Genomic DNA, 13,378 nt, shown 5'->3' with positions numbered 1-13,378 from the left:
GAGGAAGATCTTGGAATTCCAACGTATGGCCACTCTGAACAATATTCAAAACCCACCGGTCCGATGTTATAAGGACCCAGCTGTCCAGACAATAGGAGATCCTGTCCCCAACCGGTGTCCTTGGTAGGGGAGGAACAGTAGTCAGAGCCAGGAGGCCGCTATTGCCTCTTGGCATTGTCTCGTCCCGGACGATTCTGACGTCCTCTCTGGGACTGACGAGAGAAAGACGCCGATTGACCTTGGCGTTGGTTTGAGTACTGATTCTTATATGACTGTCTTGACTGTGTTGAATACTGATGTTGGTTTCCTCTATAAGTAGAAAAACCTCGTCCACGTGCTCCTCTGAATGGAACCTTGCGATAATTTAAGGATCCTAAGGACTTTGCTGTGTCCGTATCCTTCTTTATGCTTTGCAGGGCCTCATCGACATGCTTACCAAAAAGCATTTCTCCGTCAAAGGGAAGGTCCAGGATCTTATTTTGGACCTCCTGACGGAACCAGGTTGCTTTTAACCAGCCTTGACGGCGCAAGACCGCTGACCCTGCCAAAGCCCTGAAAGCAGTAGAGGCTATGTCCATAGCACAGTCAATGACTTCAGAAGAACATCTCTCTCCTTCCATGAGAACCTGCCTGGCCTCCTCCTGACTCGAATCTGGCAGTAGATCCATAAACGGCTCCATGTCGCACCACATCTGGCGGTCGTATCTGCCTAGAATGGCTAATGAATTTGCCGCTCGAACCAACAAGCTGGCCATGGTGGAAAATCTCTTCCCTACATTGTCCAGCCGCCTGCCCTCCTTATCCGGAGGCGTAGTTAAAGGTGTTGACGGATTCTTGGACTTGCTTTGTGCGGCCTGAGATATTACCGAGTCAGGCTTTGGTTGTCCTAGAAGACATGCAGGACTGCCCTCAGGGGCCTTGTATTTCTTCTCCAGCCGGGGAAGAACCGGGATGACCGTAGCTGGGTTCTGCATAGTCTTAATTCCCTCATCCCAGACATGCTCAATGATGGGAATCGATCTGACCGACTTTTTATACTGCGCCTTAAAGTCATACAGAAAACAGTCCGACTGTTCCACTGTAAGAGGCAGACCAAACCTCTTGGATGCACGCTCCATAAGATTATGGAACCCCCCAATATCTGCCGGAGGCGACACGTTCGTCTCCCGGCCTGCAGCATCCGGATCTTGCATTCCAGTGTCATCAGGATCCACATCTGGATCCCCTGGATCAGTTAGTGGGACCACGTGCCCCTCATCGTTGTCATCCGTATCCACATCCTGTGTATCCTCATTGGCAGGTTCCGAATACGAAGTCTGAGGAACCACTACTGGTACCACCATTGGTGAGGTACGGGGTATGTCTTTAGGAAGAGGTGGCAAGTCCAATGCCGGCCCTCGCGGAACCACCGATGTAGATGGGTGCACTGGTGGAACGTCAGGGTGTGATGGAAAACGAGCCCTGTAGTTCTGCAACATCATCTGCAAGTCCGTAACCAGAGCAACTGGTAAAGCTATCATGTCCTGCTTCAAAGTGCGAGGATGTACTTCCTGTTGAACATATTGTTGCTCCTCTTCACCATAATACTCCTCAGTATCAGTCTCTTGCTGCTTTACATGCAGATCTGAAGGACTGTAGGCATCCCCATACTGCTCACCCTCATCCTCGTCCTCCGACTCATCGAGAAGCATGGATGGTGGTAAAGGCGTAACCCGCCTAGGTGAAGTCATGTCCGGTGTAATTTTCAACCTCTGTATTGAAAATCCTGAATTTTTCGCCGTCGACGGAGTCGTCGTCGAAGGAATCCCAAGCGTCGACGAAATCGACAATGAAATCGTCGACGGCACGGTAGTCTTCGTCGACGGAGCGACAATCGTCGTCGACAATGAGGTCGTCGACAATGCCTGAATCGTCGTCGACGGTGGGATCGTCGACGGAGCCTTCTTCTTCGTCGACGGCAAGCTCGTCGACGGAGCTTTCTTCATAGTCGACGGGACAACCGTCGATGGTCTCGTCGACGAACTCGTCATCAGCATCGACGACGCTGTCGTTGTCATCGTCGTCGTGGTCTTCGTCGTCGACACCGCCGAAGACGAGAATGAAGCTGTCGTAGACGATGAAGCAGACATCGTCGACGGTCCCGTCGACGATACCAAGGAAACAGTCTTTACTATGGAAATCGTCGTCGACGTACCTGCTTTAGTCAGCGTCGACGGACGCTGTTTCTTCACCGGAGCCATCTGTGGAGTTCCTGCAGAGTGTTTCTTCGCAGGCTTTTCGTTTTGGGATGGAGGAGAAGATATGGAAACCTCCTTTTTGTCCCTAGAGGCTGTGTCCACACCAGCAGCCTGTCCCTGCCTCTCCTTTTCACTTCCGTGAGGAGATTTCATGGGACCAGCCTCCTCAGACTTTTCAGAGATCCCGTGAGGGGCTTTGACAGGGGGTTCTGCAGAGATGGAGGGAGATGACCTACCCCTCTTCTTTGATCTCCTGGAGGAGGTGCCAGAAATCGAATCCTCCTCATCTGAAGAGAGAACCTCCTTCCTGGTTTTCAGCTTTTGCAGCCATGTCAGCAACCGACCTTCTCTGTCCCGCAAAGTCTTGGTAGATAAGGTCCGACAAATCTTGCAGTCTGTGGCCTTGTGTTCCGGGTATAAGCAGTAAATACAACTCTCATGCTTATCCTCAATGAAAAGTCTCTTCTTTCCACAAGAAGCACAGGGTCTGAATAAGGCTTTCTTGTCCTTTTCTGACATAATGTCACTATAGATGGTAAAAAGTAGATTTCTAACAGAAAATTTGTGAAAAACTGAGCAGAGCTCAGTGGAGACTCCCTAGCACAACGTGCGGTAGAAAAATCTGAGGTTCTGAGCTCTCTCAGGAAGGTTCCAAAGGGTGAGGCTGTGCTGATTGGTCCTGGCAAAAGTTTGGGCTCTTTTACACAAAGAGGGTGATATACTACAAAATGTGATGAGGCCTAAGCCTGTTTTCTCTTTTGTTTCTATGGTTATGATATATTTTTTATTTACCGAGGCTCCCATTCCAACGACGGGGAATGATACAAAGCATGAGAATCTATGAAAGTTCCAATACTGGGGTAATTTATAAAACTGCCTTAGCACTTTACCACAAGAATTTAAAAAAGCACGGAAAGCCCATATTCCCTCCAGGCTAAACCAAGCAGGCGATTCAACCAAAGAACTCAATAAAGTTCTCCATTCCATTACCAACCAAACTGCCTGTATCAATCTGATCCCCCCCCTCACAAGCATTGTGTAATAATATTGCCAATTATTTTGAGGAAAAAATTTACAAAATATATGATACATTTCCAGGAGACTCTGAATCACCACATATTTCTGCCCTACTGTCTGCATCTCCGAGGAAGAAGGATGCCTGCTTAGAGAGTTTCCCTGCTTTGCAGGTATCAAAAGTGTAAGAGATGCTGAAAACAGTCAAACCTGGTTGACCCCTCAACATTATGCCAGCCAATCTATTTGCCTCCATTTGTACTATGTTAAATGCCTCCTTGAGTGAAGGGAAACTTCCACATGAATGGAAGGCGGTACAAGTACTTATGATCCATAAGAAGGCACATGTACTCGCAACGGAATTGACAAAGTTACGACCTATTTCACTCCTTCCGCTTATGAGTAAACCCTTGGAAGGACATATCAATACTAAGCATATGGAGTACATAGAATCCCAAGGCTGCCTCGACCCCTCACAGTATGTTTTCCTAATAACTCCACTGAAACCACTCTTATAGGTGTCACAGACTACATCAAACTTGCCCTGGACAACAATAAGGCTGTGCTGTTAGTGCTGCTGTACTTGTCCACAGCTTTTGATACTGTGTCTCACAACAAGCTACTCCAAAGATTAAATGCGAATGGAATCCATGGAAATGCGCTAAAATGCCTTGCAAGTTTTTTGAACCAGCGCACCCAAATTGTTAACCTGGGTCCTTTCCGGTCTTGCATCATGAAGCTCACAAAGGGGGTACCACAGGGCTCTGGTCTTAGCCCTACCCTGTTTAATGTGTATGTGGCCCCTCTCGCAAAGATCATAAGAGATCATGGATTCACTCCCTTTTCTTATGCGGACGACACCCAACTTCTTTTATCATTTGATAACAATACGGCCTCAACCAAATCTCTTTTTGCCAATGCTATGCGAGCAATTTCTGGCTGAATGATGGAAAATTTCCTCCAGCTTATTGCCGATAAAACTGAAATTGTATTATTCGCCAGCGTTCAAACTTTATGGCCCAGACTGGTGCCCCCTGAATTGGGCTTAGCCCCTACCCCAAAACAAACATTGGCATAGCCAATAGGTCTTGCTTTTAGGACCTTATAAGTGTTTAGACAGAGCTATTGGCTTTGTTAATGTCTTTAAGCTGTGTTGTAGAGCATTGTGAATGTTGTGCGGCATGTTGAAAAGTTATTATAAAAAAAGTGGTATAACCATTTTTATCACCCTATATATAACCAAGAAAACTTTATGTACAACTGAACAACCCTAATAAAACAGAATTAACACAAACAAATGTGTTCTAGTTTTATGTCCATGCAATGCTGGCAACTTTTCTCTGCCTGTTCTAATGCTAATTTGTTATCATTTTTTTGTTATGGGGGAGGAGGACAAACAACGGATAGGGTGGAGGTTGGGAAATAGTACCTCAATTACAATAGGAGCAGTGGAGTGACACTAGGGCAGGGAGGCAGAGGTTCATGGGAGAGAAAAGACAGCACAGATGCACAGGAGACAGGTGGAAGAAAGAGATGCACAGGAGACGGATGGAATAGAAACACGGGAGACAGACAGATCGATGAAGGAAAGAGAAGCATAGGGGGCAGAGGAGCACGGGAGCCTGAGATTTAAGGGAGAAAGGGAAGCACGGCAGAGATGCACCGGAGGCAGATGGTCATAAAAGGAAAGAGAAGCACGGGCGGCAGTAAGGCAGAGATTCATGAGCGAGAAAACAACACGGAAGAGATGCACAGGAGATGGGTGGAAGAGAAACACGGGGGACAAAGACAGATCGATGAAGGAAAGAGAAGCATACGGAGCAGAGGAGCATGGGAGGCAGAGATTCATGGGAGAGAAAAGAAAGAGAAGCACAGGAGACAGAAACAGTACTGGGTAGCAGAGGGGTTAAAGGTCAGCAGAGGGGGGTACAGATGGTGCTCTGTGGGTCTCAGGGGGCTGTTGATGCCTCTCAAGTACTGACTGAGGGTATTTTAAGGAAGGTCAGTCACCGGATCACATGCGCCCCCCCCCCCCCAGCTCTGATATTGATCTCAGATTTCCGGTGAGCGTGTGCACAGCCTTCGATTTCCGGCTCTTTGTTGACACCAGTGGTGTGTCTGAGCTGCGCATCTGAGGGTGGTATCAATGACACGTCATTATCACAGCAGACAATAGGGGCAGAGGAGTGACAGGTGTAAGAAAGAGATGCACAGGAGATGGATGGAATATAAACACGGGAGACAGAGACAAATCGATGAAGGAAAGAGAAGCATAGGGGGCAGAGGAGCACGGGAGCCAGAGATTCGCGTGAGAAAGGGAAGCACGGCAGAGATGCACCGGAGGCAGATGGTAGAAAGAGAAGCATGGGAGGCAAATCAAACAAGCATCGGCCGCGTGTGAAAGTGAAAGCAGCGCGACGCGGGGGGGGAGGGGCGTTGAGAAAGCAATCAAGTGAGAGGAAAGACAGATGGCGCCTGATGCTGAAAGCTGGTTGTTGCGCGCGTGAACGCAAGCGCTAGGCCTGCCAAAACAGCTTGTGGTAGCACTTTTTAACACCCCTACTAAATGTCTCGCAGAGCAGCACATGCGCTGGCTCAGGCGAGACCTAAAAAGAGGCGTTTTTTCATGTCTGATACCATGGCTTCAGTAAAAAAAATCTGTCTTTTTCTTTGAAACAAAATAATGAGTGCCATAGTCAGAAACCAAAATATTTGAACTTCCCTCAACAGCGAACACTTTGTCTAAAAATTTTATGACAACACCAGTAGTGGGCACTGAAACAAAATCACAGACCAACCACTTAGAGTAGTAATCTATAATAATATGAAATGTCATATCACCAGGTAATCTGTGAAATGGTCCTGAAAAGTCAACTGCTAACTTATACCAAGGCTTTTCTGGAAGTGTGTTAACTCCAGCTTTGCAGTTGCTGAGCTTCCAATGCTTATCAGACAAACACTCCTTACACTTGTCAACAAAATGCCCCACACATGTATCCATCCCCGACTTGTCCGAAAATGTTTCGTTGGGCTGCTGTGACTCGAAGAGAATGACGCTTGAAGAAAAATAAAACAGTCCACCACTCGTTGCCAATAAAATGTAGTATCCAAGTAGTAATGAGCCTTTTAAGAAAACTGCGATCTTCAGGGTTTTATTTGAGTCACAGAATTAACAGCCCACAAAGAACAAACAGGGGCCATAGATCTCGCTGCCATCCAGTGAGCCAGTCCAATGTGGAACGCCCCACACAATTCAACAAGCACTATAGCAACGGAACGCCATGGTGCTCAATCAAAAGAATACAGCAGGTAAGCAACAGTAAGAACATCATTTACACACTAGTAACACATCCATGTTACAATAAATACAAAGACATGCTAAATAGCGTAAAAGCACAAATACAACAAATGTCCAGCCAAAGAACGATGGTTCAATCATGAATGCAAAACATTTAAGGATCGGTTAAACCATTTGAGAAAAAAAAACTGCTCAATAAATATACTTCCATGACAAGCATTACCTACAAGAAGCTGATGTCTGAAAGAAAAAGAGCTTACAGAAATATGCCGAGGTGCTGTCGCTGCTAGGTTCGCGATACACACAGCAATAAGCAGATTTCCTGGCTTCATAGGTGTAAAGTTCGGGGAGCAGCAAGTGGTTGCTCACAAGCACCCCCCCAGGAGCAGGCGTCTTCACATCGGCTCGGCCCTGCACTGAAGGCTGACTCCCAAGGGACAAAGATGGAAACCGCTGTCAGTGACTACACATATGGGCCTTATGACAACAGGGATGACGCATGCCCTGGCACGCACATGCGCACTCGACACCAAACGCATCAAAGATAAAACTGCTTTGGGTTAGCGATTGTGCGAAGGTGGCTGAATTAAAATATGCTGCGTACATTGCATCTGATGACATACTTAGCTGTGCGAAAAGTGAGCATGGTCAGTAATATAGCAAGATTCATTTTGTCAATTTTCACTCCTGCGTTGAGCCAGATGTTCGGCAGAATCTCGGAGCACCAGGGGTACCTTGGTTGCAACCCTACCCACAGCTCAGACAAGCGCAGTCCGGCCGCAAAAGTGACAAGCATTGGCCGTGATTTCACAAGTCACGCGGCCGCGAGACGCGCTCTGTGGAGGGGGAGAGGCAAGTAAGACAGAGGCAGAGCAAGGTGCGCGTGCGGGAGAGCGAGAGGAAAGCCATATGGCGCCTCTGCTCATAAGCGCGCGCCCGCGCACATGCACGCAAGCTGTAGGCCGGCCATGGAAGCATTTTTTGAAGCCCTTACTAAAAGTCTCGCCAGACCAACGCATGTGCTGGGTCAGGCGAGACGTAAATAGTGGCAAAACACCTGGGCGCTCGTCTGGACCACTATCTTACTATGAGAGACCAAGTAACGGGCATTTCAGATACTTGCCTCCACACGTTGAGTTTCCTTCGTAGAGTGTTCCATCTTCTTCCTCGGTCTGTTCGCAAGACCCTGATTCAAGCCTTGATAATCAGTTGCCTCGACTATAGCAACAACCTTCTTGTGGACGCAAATTAATCCTTGCTGAATAGACTGCAGGTGGTTCAGAACACTGCAGCCTGTCTGGCACTTAACATGCCCCCCTGAACATCCTCCCTGCCATTGCTGATACATCTTTACTGGCTACCCATCCGCCAAAGAATCAAGTTCAAAATTTGTTGTCTAGTCCATAAAGCACTCAATGGCAGAGGTCCAGGTTACCTCGCAGAAAAATGTACGTTTTATCAGCCTGGCAGATCTCTTCGCTCAGAGGAAAAAGCCCTTCTTGTGTCCCCATTACAGAAAACTCCGCACTGGTGGTAAAGCTTTCTCATACCTTGCCCCATGGTACTTGAACTCAATACCTATACATCTATGTAAGTGCCCAGATCTCCTCCGTTTCAGGAAACTCCTGAAAACTGAAGTTTTCAGTAACTGATCTCTCAGGCCGTGCATACCCGCACCTCTAGCACGGGGATACCCCTTCGGGGGGTGATTCCGGTGCTTTACAAATTCCATCATTCATTCCCACAGGAAATGGTCATACAGAGGGTGTAGACACCCTAAAGGTAAGTAGCCCATTGGTTACTACCTGACACCCCCTTTAACGCCCCTAAATTGAGTATTTAGGCGGCACCCCTGATGCCAGGATCTCATATTCGACGGATCCAGAAGAGGAGGACAAAGAAGAGCCATAAGACAAAAAGAACTAAAGATTGCTGTGGACTTTTGATGCCAAACCGTGCCTGCGCCGGTCTCGACAATTGTGACAGTGACTTGTCCTGCAGCTGAGCAACTACCAGCAATCCCAGCAGACCGTGAGCCCTTCGCAAATTGCCAGCAATCTCTCTTGGAGTAGGGGAGCTACTCCCTTGCTGTCCACAGGCACAGAAAGAAAGTCCGGGTTAACGTGTTGCCGCTAACTGGCCAGCCGGATGCAGCAGCCCCACAGGACGAGGTACCTATGCTCCTGAATGTCAGATCTGTCCTGCCACCGGGGGAGAGGACACCAGGACCAACCGGAGCCGTGCAGGACCAATACCCGGGGTACCAGACCCCTTGCAGCAGCCAAGGCCTCTTCAAGTCCAGTTGAGACTCTAACAGCACCAAGACTGAGCAGCCGTCAAGGGACGTCAGCTACCAACCTGACCAGCACCTCTGTGCAAGCTTAAATGAAAATGGGTTTGTTTTCATTTGTGATTTATTTGAACACGCTGATACACTGTTGCATGTACAACTAAAACATAATTCTGACAGGGGTTGCAAAATCTTGCAGTTCGCCTAAAAAAGGCTGGGATGATTCTCTGCATCTTGCTTGCTTAATAAAAAGTTTGGTGCTAACCTCTGAACCATTTCTGGACCAAGCATTGCAACAAATTAAGCTCAAACGATGAACCACTGAAGCGATACACGTGAAAGTAACAGTTTCAAGACCATTGTAGAATGTTAATTGTTTTCCTTTTTTTGTGTGGAAGATGCAGTTCTAATACACCATTCACACTGTGGTGGAAATCAACGGCTCCTGTTTCATACACCACCAGCCAGAAGCGATATTTTATTTAGCCTGCCTTTAAAGCTACTGTGTTTCAGCAAAAGGCTGAGCATGTTGCTTAGCATTCCTTTGGCCAGATAGTTGCCTACGAGTCTTCTACATGGGAAAAAAGGATGCCTGCCTAGAAAGTAATCTACGTTGCAATAACTGAAGTATAACAACCACAGGAAAAAACAAGACAGGGCTCTAGGATGATACAATCCAAGAAGCAGGGTCATAAGACAAATGATCACTAAGATGCCTAAAAATATGCTTACCTTTTAAGTCGGGAAAAGAGGGTTTGCCCGAGATTAGCCAGTTATGATTACAAATGCCACTAACGGGTCCAGCTGCTCAGTGATCGCCATCACACCAGCCAATTGTACTTTAACAAGATACCGAGTTATTTACTAAATATTGTGAAACTCATCCAAGGAGGCATTTGATAAGTAGAAAAAGAATTGGTATTGTATCGCATACATTACCGTTTTTCTTTTCAACTTCAAAACACAGATAATGATGTACCTCATCTACTACAAGGGAACGGAATTTGGAGGGGAAAAAAACTTACCCAGATTTTTCAGGCGCTAGACTTCCCGATGTTAAAACACGCTCAAACAAGACTCTTGTGTTGTTGTCCTCTGCAACAGAAATATATATATGAATAATTAAGCAAACCAAACAATTAAAAAAGTTTCTAAGCATTTGAAGTGGGGAAAAACATGACACTGTGAAAGTAAACTGGCTAAATAACTTTTTTTTTTACATGCAAGGAAAGAAAATTAAAGCCTTTGCTTTTGAGCGGACCATGATTAAATAGTTAGCTATTCAAAAACTCTCTGTTTTAATTGGATTGTTTAGATCATAAGTAATTAATTGTATGCCTTACCATTAAGATGAGAAAGATAATCAATGTAAGCCAGTACATATTCAGGAATGTCTCCGTACTTCTTTAACCCCAGCTCAAAAATCTTAAAGGCCACAGACTTGTCCTGGAAATTTTAATGAAAGTTATATTAACAACTAAAATATACCTATGCACATTTAATAGCTGTTATTTCATATGTTTTGCAAGTGCCTTCAACATGTAAAATGTTGTTAATATTGTAAATAAAAACTGAGTAAAAGTTTGCCTTCAGATTACCTTACTACAGTAGTACTCCATTAAGGCTGCTGTAACATAAACATGATGCCGCGTCCTAGCATCTTCTCTGGCTTTTTTGAATATCAGTCTGCCTGACTTGATTCCTTCTGCACGCCTAGCAAACTTCATATATTGGATATACACCTAAAAAATAAAGGTATGACATTATTAGCTGATCTTAAAAATTTAAATTAATTTTAAGATATTGCTACTTTTCCAATAAACACGAAAAAAGTGAAAAGAATATGCTACTTACCAGTATGCATCTGTTCTTGGCATGTAGAGCTGCAGATCTACACACATAGATCGCCATCTGGTGTTGGGCCCCGATGTTTGCACTTGTTTTTGTCCTGGAAAGTCTTTGAAAGTCACGAGGTATGTGATGCCTCCTTTGGATCATAGTGCGCATGGGCATCGGCTCCATCCTCAGATTGTTTTTCGCCAGCAGGGAAATGATGGAGCTTTGTAAGAAACAGGATAGATGCCCATGTATGCTGTATCTAAGTAAGATAATACTGGAACAGATAGAGGTAGCCAGGGAGGCGGGTGGGCGTGTGTAGATCTGCAGCTCTACATGCCAAGAACAGATGCATACTGGTCAGTAGCATATTCCGTTCGAGGCATATGAGCTGCAGATTACACACTATGCATAGATTGTATAGCAGTATCCCCTCCTAGCGGCGACCACCAGTATCTGTTGCAGTAGTTTGAAATAGTGTTTTGAGTACAGCCTGGCCCACACTAGCTTGTTGTTTAGTTTGCACATCGACACAATAGTGTTTAGTGGAAGTGTGTGGTGTAGACCATGTAGCTGCTCTGCAGATATCGTCTAAGGGAATGTTCTATAAAAATGCCATTGAAGCCCCTATCTTTCGTGTAGAGTGGGCTTTAGGAGGAACAGATAATGTACGTTTTGCTTTGTGGTAACAAATTTGTATGCATTTGACAATCCACCCCAGCTATCGATATGGGGTTGCCCATGTGTGGTGATGAAAAAGACACGAATAGTTGTTTGGTCTTACGAAAAGGTTGTGTTCTCTCTATGTAGTATAGCAGTGCTCTTTTGACATCTAAGGTGTGAAGAGCTCTTTCTGCGACTGTTTGTGGCTGCGAGAAGAATACAGGCAGCTCCACAGATTGAGTGAGGTGGAAGGGAGAAATGACTTTAGGGAGTAATTTAGGATTAGTTCGGAGAACATCCTTATTATGATGCATTTGCAGAAAGGGTTCCTGAATGGTTAGTGCTTGCAGTTCGCTAACTCTTCTTAGAGAAGTAATGGCTACTAGCAAAGCAGTTTTCCATGTTAAGAATTGTAGCTCACATTTATGTAGAGGTTTATTAAATGGAGTCCCCATTAGTCTTGTGAGAACGATGTTTAAATTCCACACAGGCGAAGGTGGTACTCTGGGGGGAATTATTCTTTTGAGTCCCTCCATAAAGGCCTTTATGGCAGGTACTCTGAAAAGTGAGAGATGTTGTCTATTTTGTAGATATTCTGCTGTAGCAGCAAGATGCAGTCTGATAGACGTGTAGGCTAAATTGCATCTTTGCAGGTGTAGTAAGTAGCCTATGATGTGTTGGATAGACACATCTAGGGGATTAGTGTTGTTATGACAGTATGCTACAAATCGTTTCCACTTGGCTGCATAGCATGCTCTAGTGGTAGGCCGTCTAGCTTCTTTATTGACGTTCATACAGTCAGGAGGAAGGTTAGGGTAACCGAATTCTAGGACTTCAGGAGCCAGATCGCTAGGTTGAGCTGAGCTGGGTCTGGGTGTTGGATCTCTCCATGGTTCTGTGTTAAGAAGCGTGGAGAGAGGTGTAATTTTTGGTGCGGAACTACAGAGAGTTCCAGCAATGTGGTGTACCATGGTTGTCTGGCCCAAGTTGGAGCAACTAGGATGAGCTTTAAGGAGTGTTGCTGTAGTTTGCGCAACACTAGTGGAATGAGTGGGAGAGGCGGAAAAGCGTACGCAAATCTGCCTGACCAGTTCATCCATATTGCATTGCCTTTGGACAATGGGTGAGGATACCTGGGGGTGAAGCTTGGGCATTTGGCGTTTTCTTGGGTGGCGAACATGTATATCTGTGGTAGCCCCCACATCTGAAAAAACAGTTGAAGAACTTGTGGATGAAGTTCCCACTCGTGGATTTGTTGTGTTTGACGGCTCAACAGATCGGCTATTGTGTTTTGGACTCCTGGGACATGTTGGGCTAGGAGAAAGTTGTTCTGAGGTATAGCCCACCTCCATATGCTCTGTGCGAGCTGAGAGAACTGCAGAGAGTGTTTCCCGCCTGGTTTTTGTATATAATACATGGCTGTCATGTTGTCGGTGCAGACTAAGACAGCTTTGCCTGATATGTGTTTTTGAAATGCTTTTAATAGGAATATGGCTAGTACATCCAGGTGGTTGATGTGGAGTACCTTTTGTTGAGGTGTCCACCTGCCCTGCATAGTGTGATGTAGTAGATGAGCTCCCCAGCCGGAGAGTGATGCGTCCGCCGTCAGAACTATTTGAGGAACGGTCGTCCTTTGGAAAGGTTCTTGGTGTTCCACCAATGCAGAGAGCGATGGGTACGACTGTCTACCAATACCAGATCTGTTCGCTGACCTTGAGCCTGGTTCCACTGGCGTGCTAAGCACTCTTGGAGAGGAAGCATCTGGAGTCTTGCATGAGGCACTATGAATATGCAAGAGGCCATCATCCCTTTGAGCTGCATGAACGCTGGAAGAGAGTGTTGCGGTTGGAATTTGGTGAGAAGAGCTTGTATGCTTGCTATCCTGGCGGGACTGGGATAGGATAGCACTCTTGAGGTGTCGATTGTGGCACCGAGGTATTGTTGCGTGTGGGACGGTTGCAGCTGGGACTTGGCGCACAAGTTACTTACCTATGGTAACGATATATCTGTAAGAAACATTAGTTAGTTAGATTCCTTACC

At 46.0% G+C, this 13,378-nt stretch overlaps 1 protein-coding gene across 2 annotated transcripts in view; it reads right to left on the bottom strand.

Moving 5' to 3' along the window:
* The window catches only part of CSTF3 (cleavage stimulation factor subunit 3), a 549,241-nt gene that overhangs the window by 129,434 nt on the left and 406,429 nt on the right, over positions 1-13,378 (bottom strand). For both annotated transcript variants that reach the window (XM_085648242.1, XM_085648243.1), the window contains 3 exons: positions 10,438-10,581; positions 10,183-10,285; positions 9,865-9,934 (listed from right to left, as the gene is read on the bottom strand). In XM_085648242.1, coding sequence (XP_085504368.1) covers positions 9,865-9,934; positions 10,183-10,285; positions 10,438-10,581 — 317 coding nt within the window. The remainder of the gene's footprint in view (positions 1-9,864; positions 9,935-10,182; positions 10,286-10,437; positions 10,582-13,378) is intronic.

The sequence above is a fragment of the Triturus cristatus genome, chromosome 3_2, assembly GCF_964204655.1.
Source record: "Triturus cristatus chromosome 3_2, aTriCri1.1, whole genome shotgun sequence".
In the NCBI taxonomy this organism is placed as follows: Eukaryota; Metazoa; Chordata; class Amphibia; order Caudata; family Salamandridae; genus Triturus; species Triturus cristatus.
Note: the sequence above shows the minus strand (reverse complement) of the source record. Positions and strands in the feature narration are given on the sequence as shown.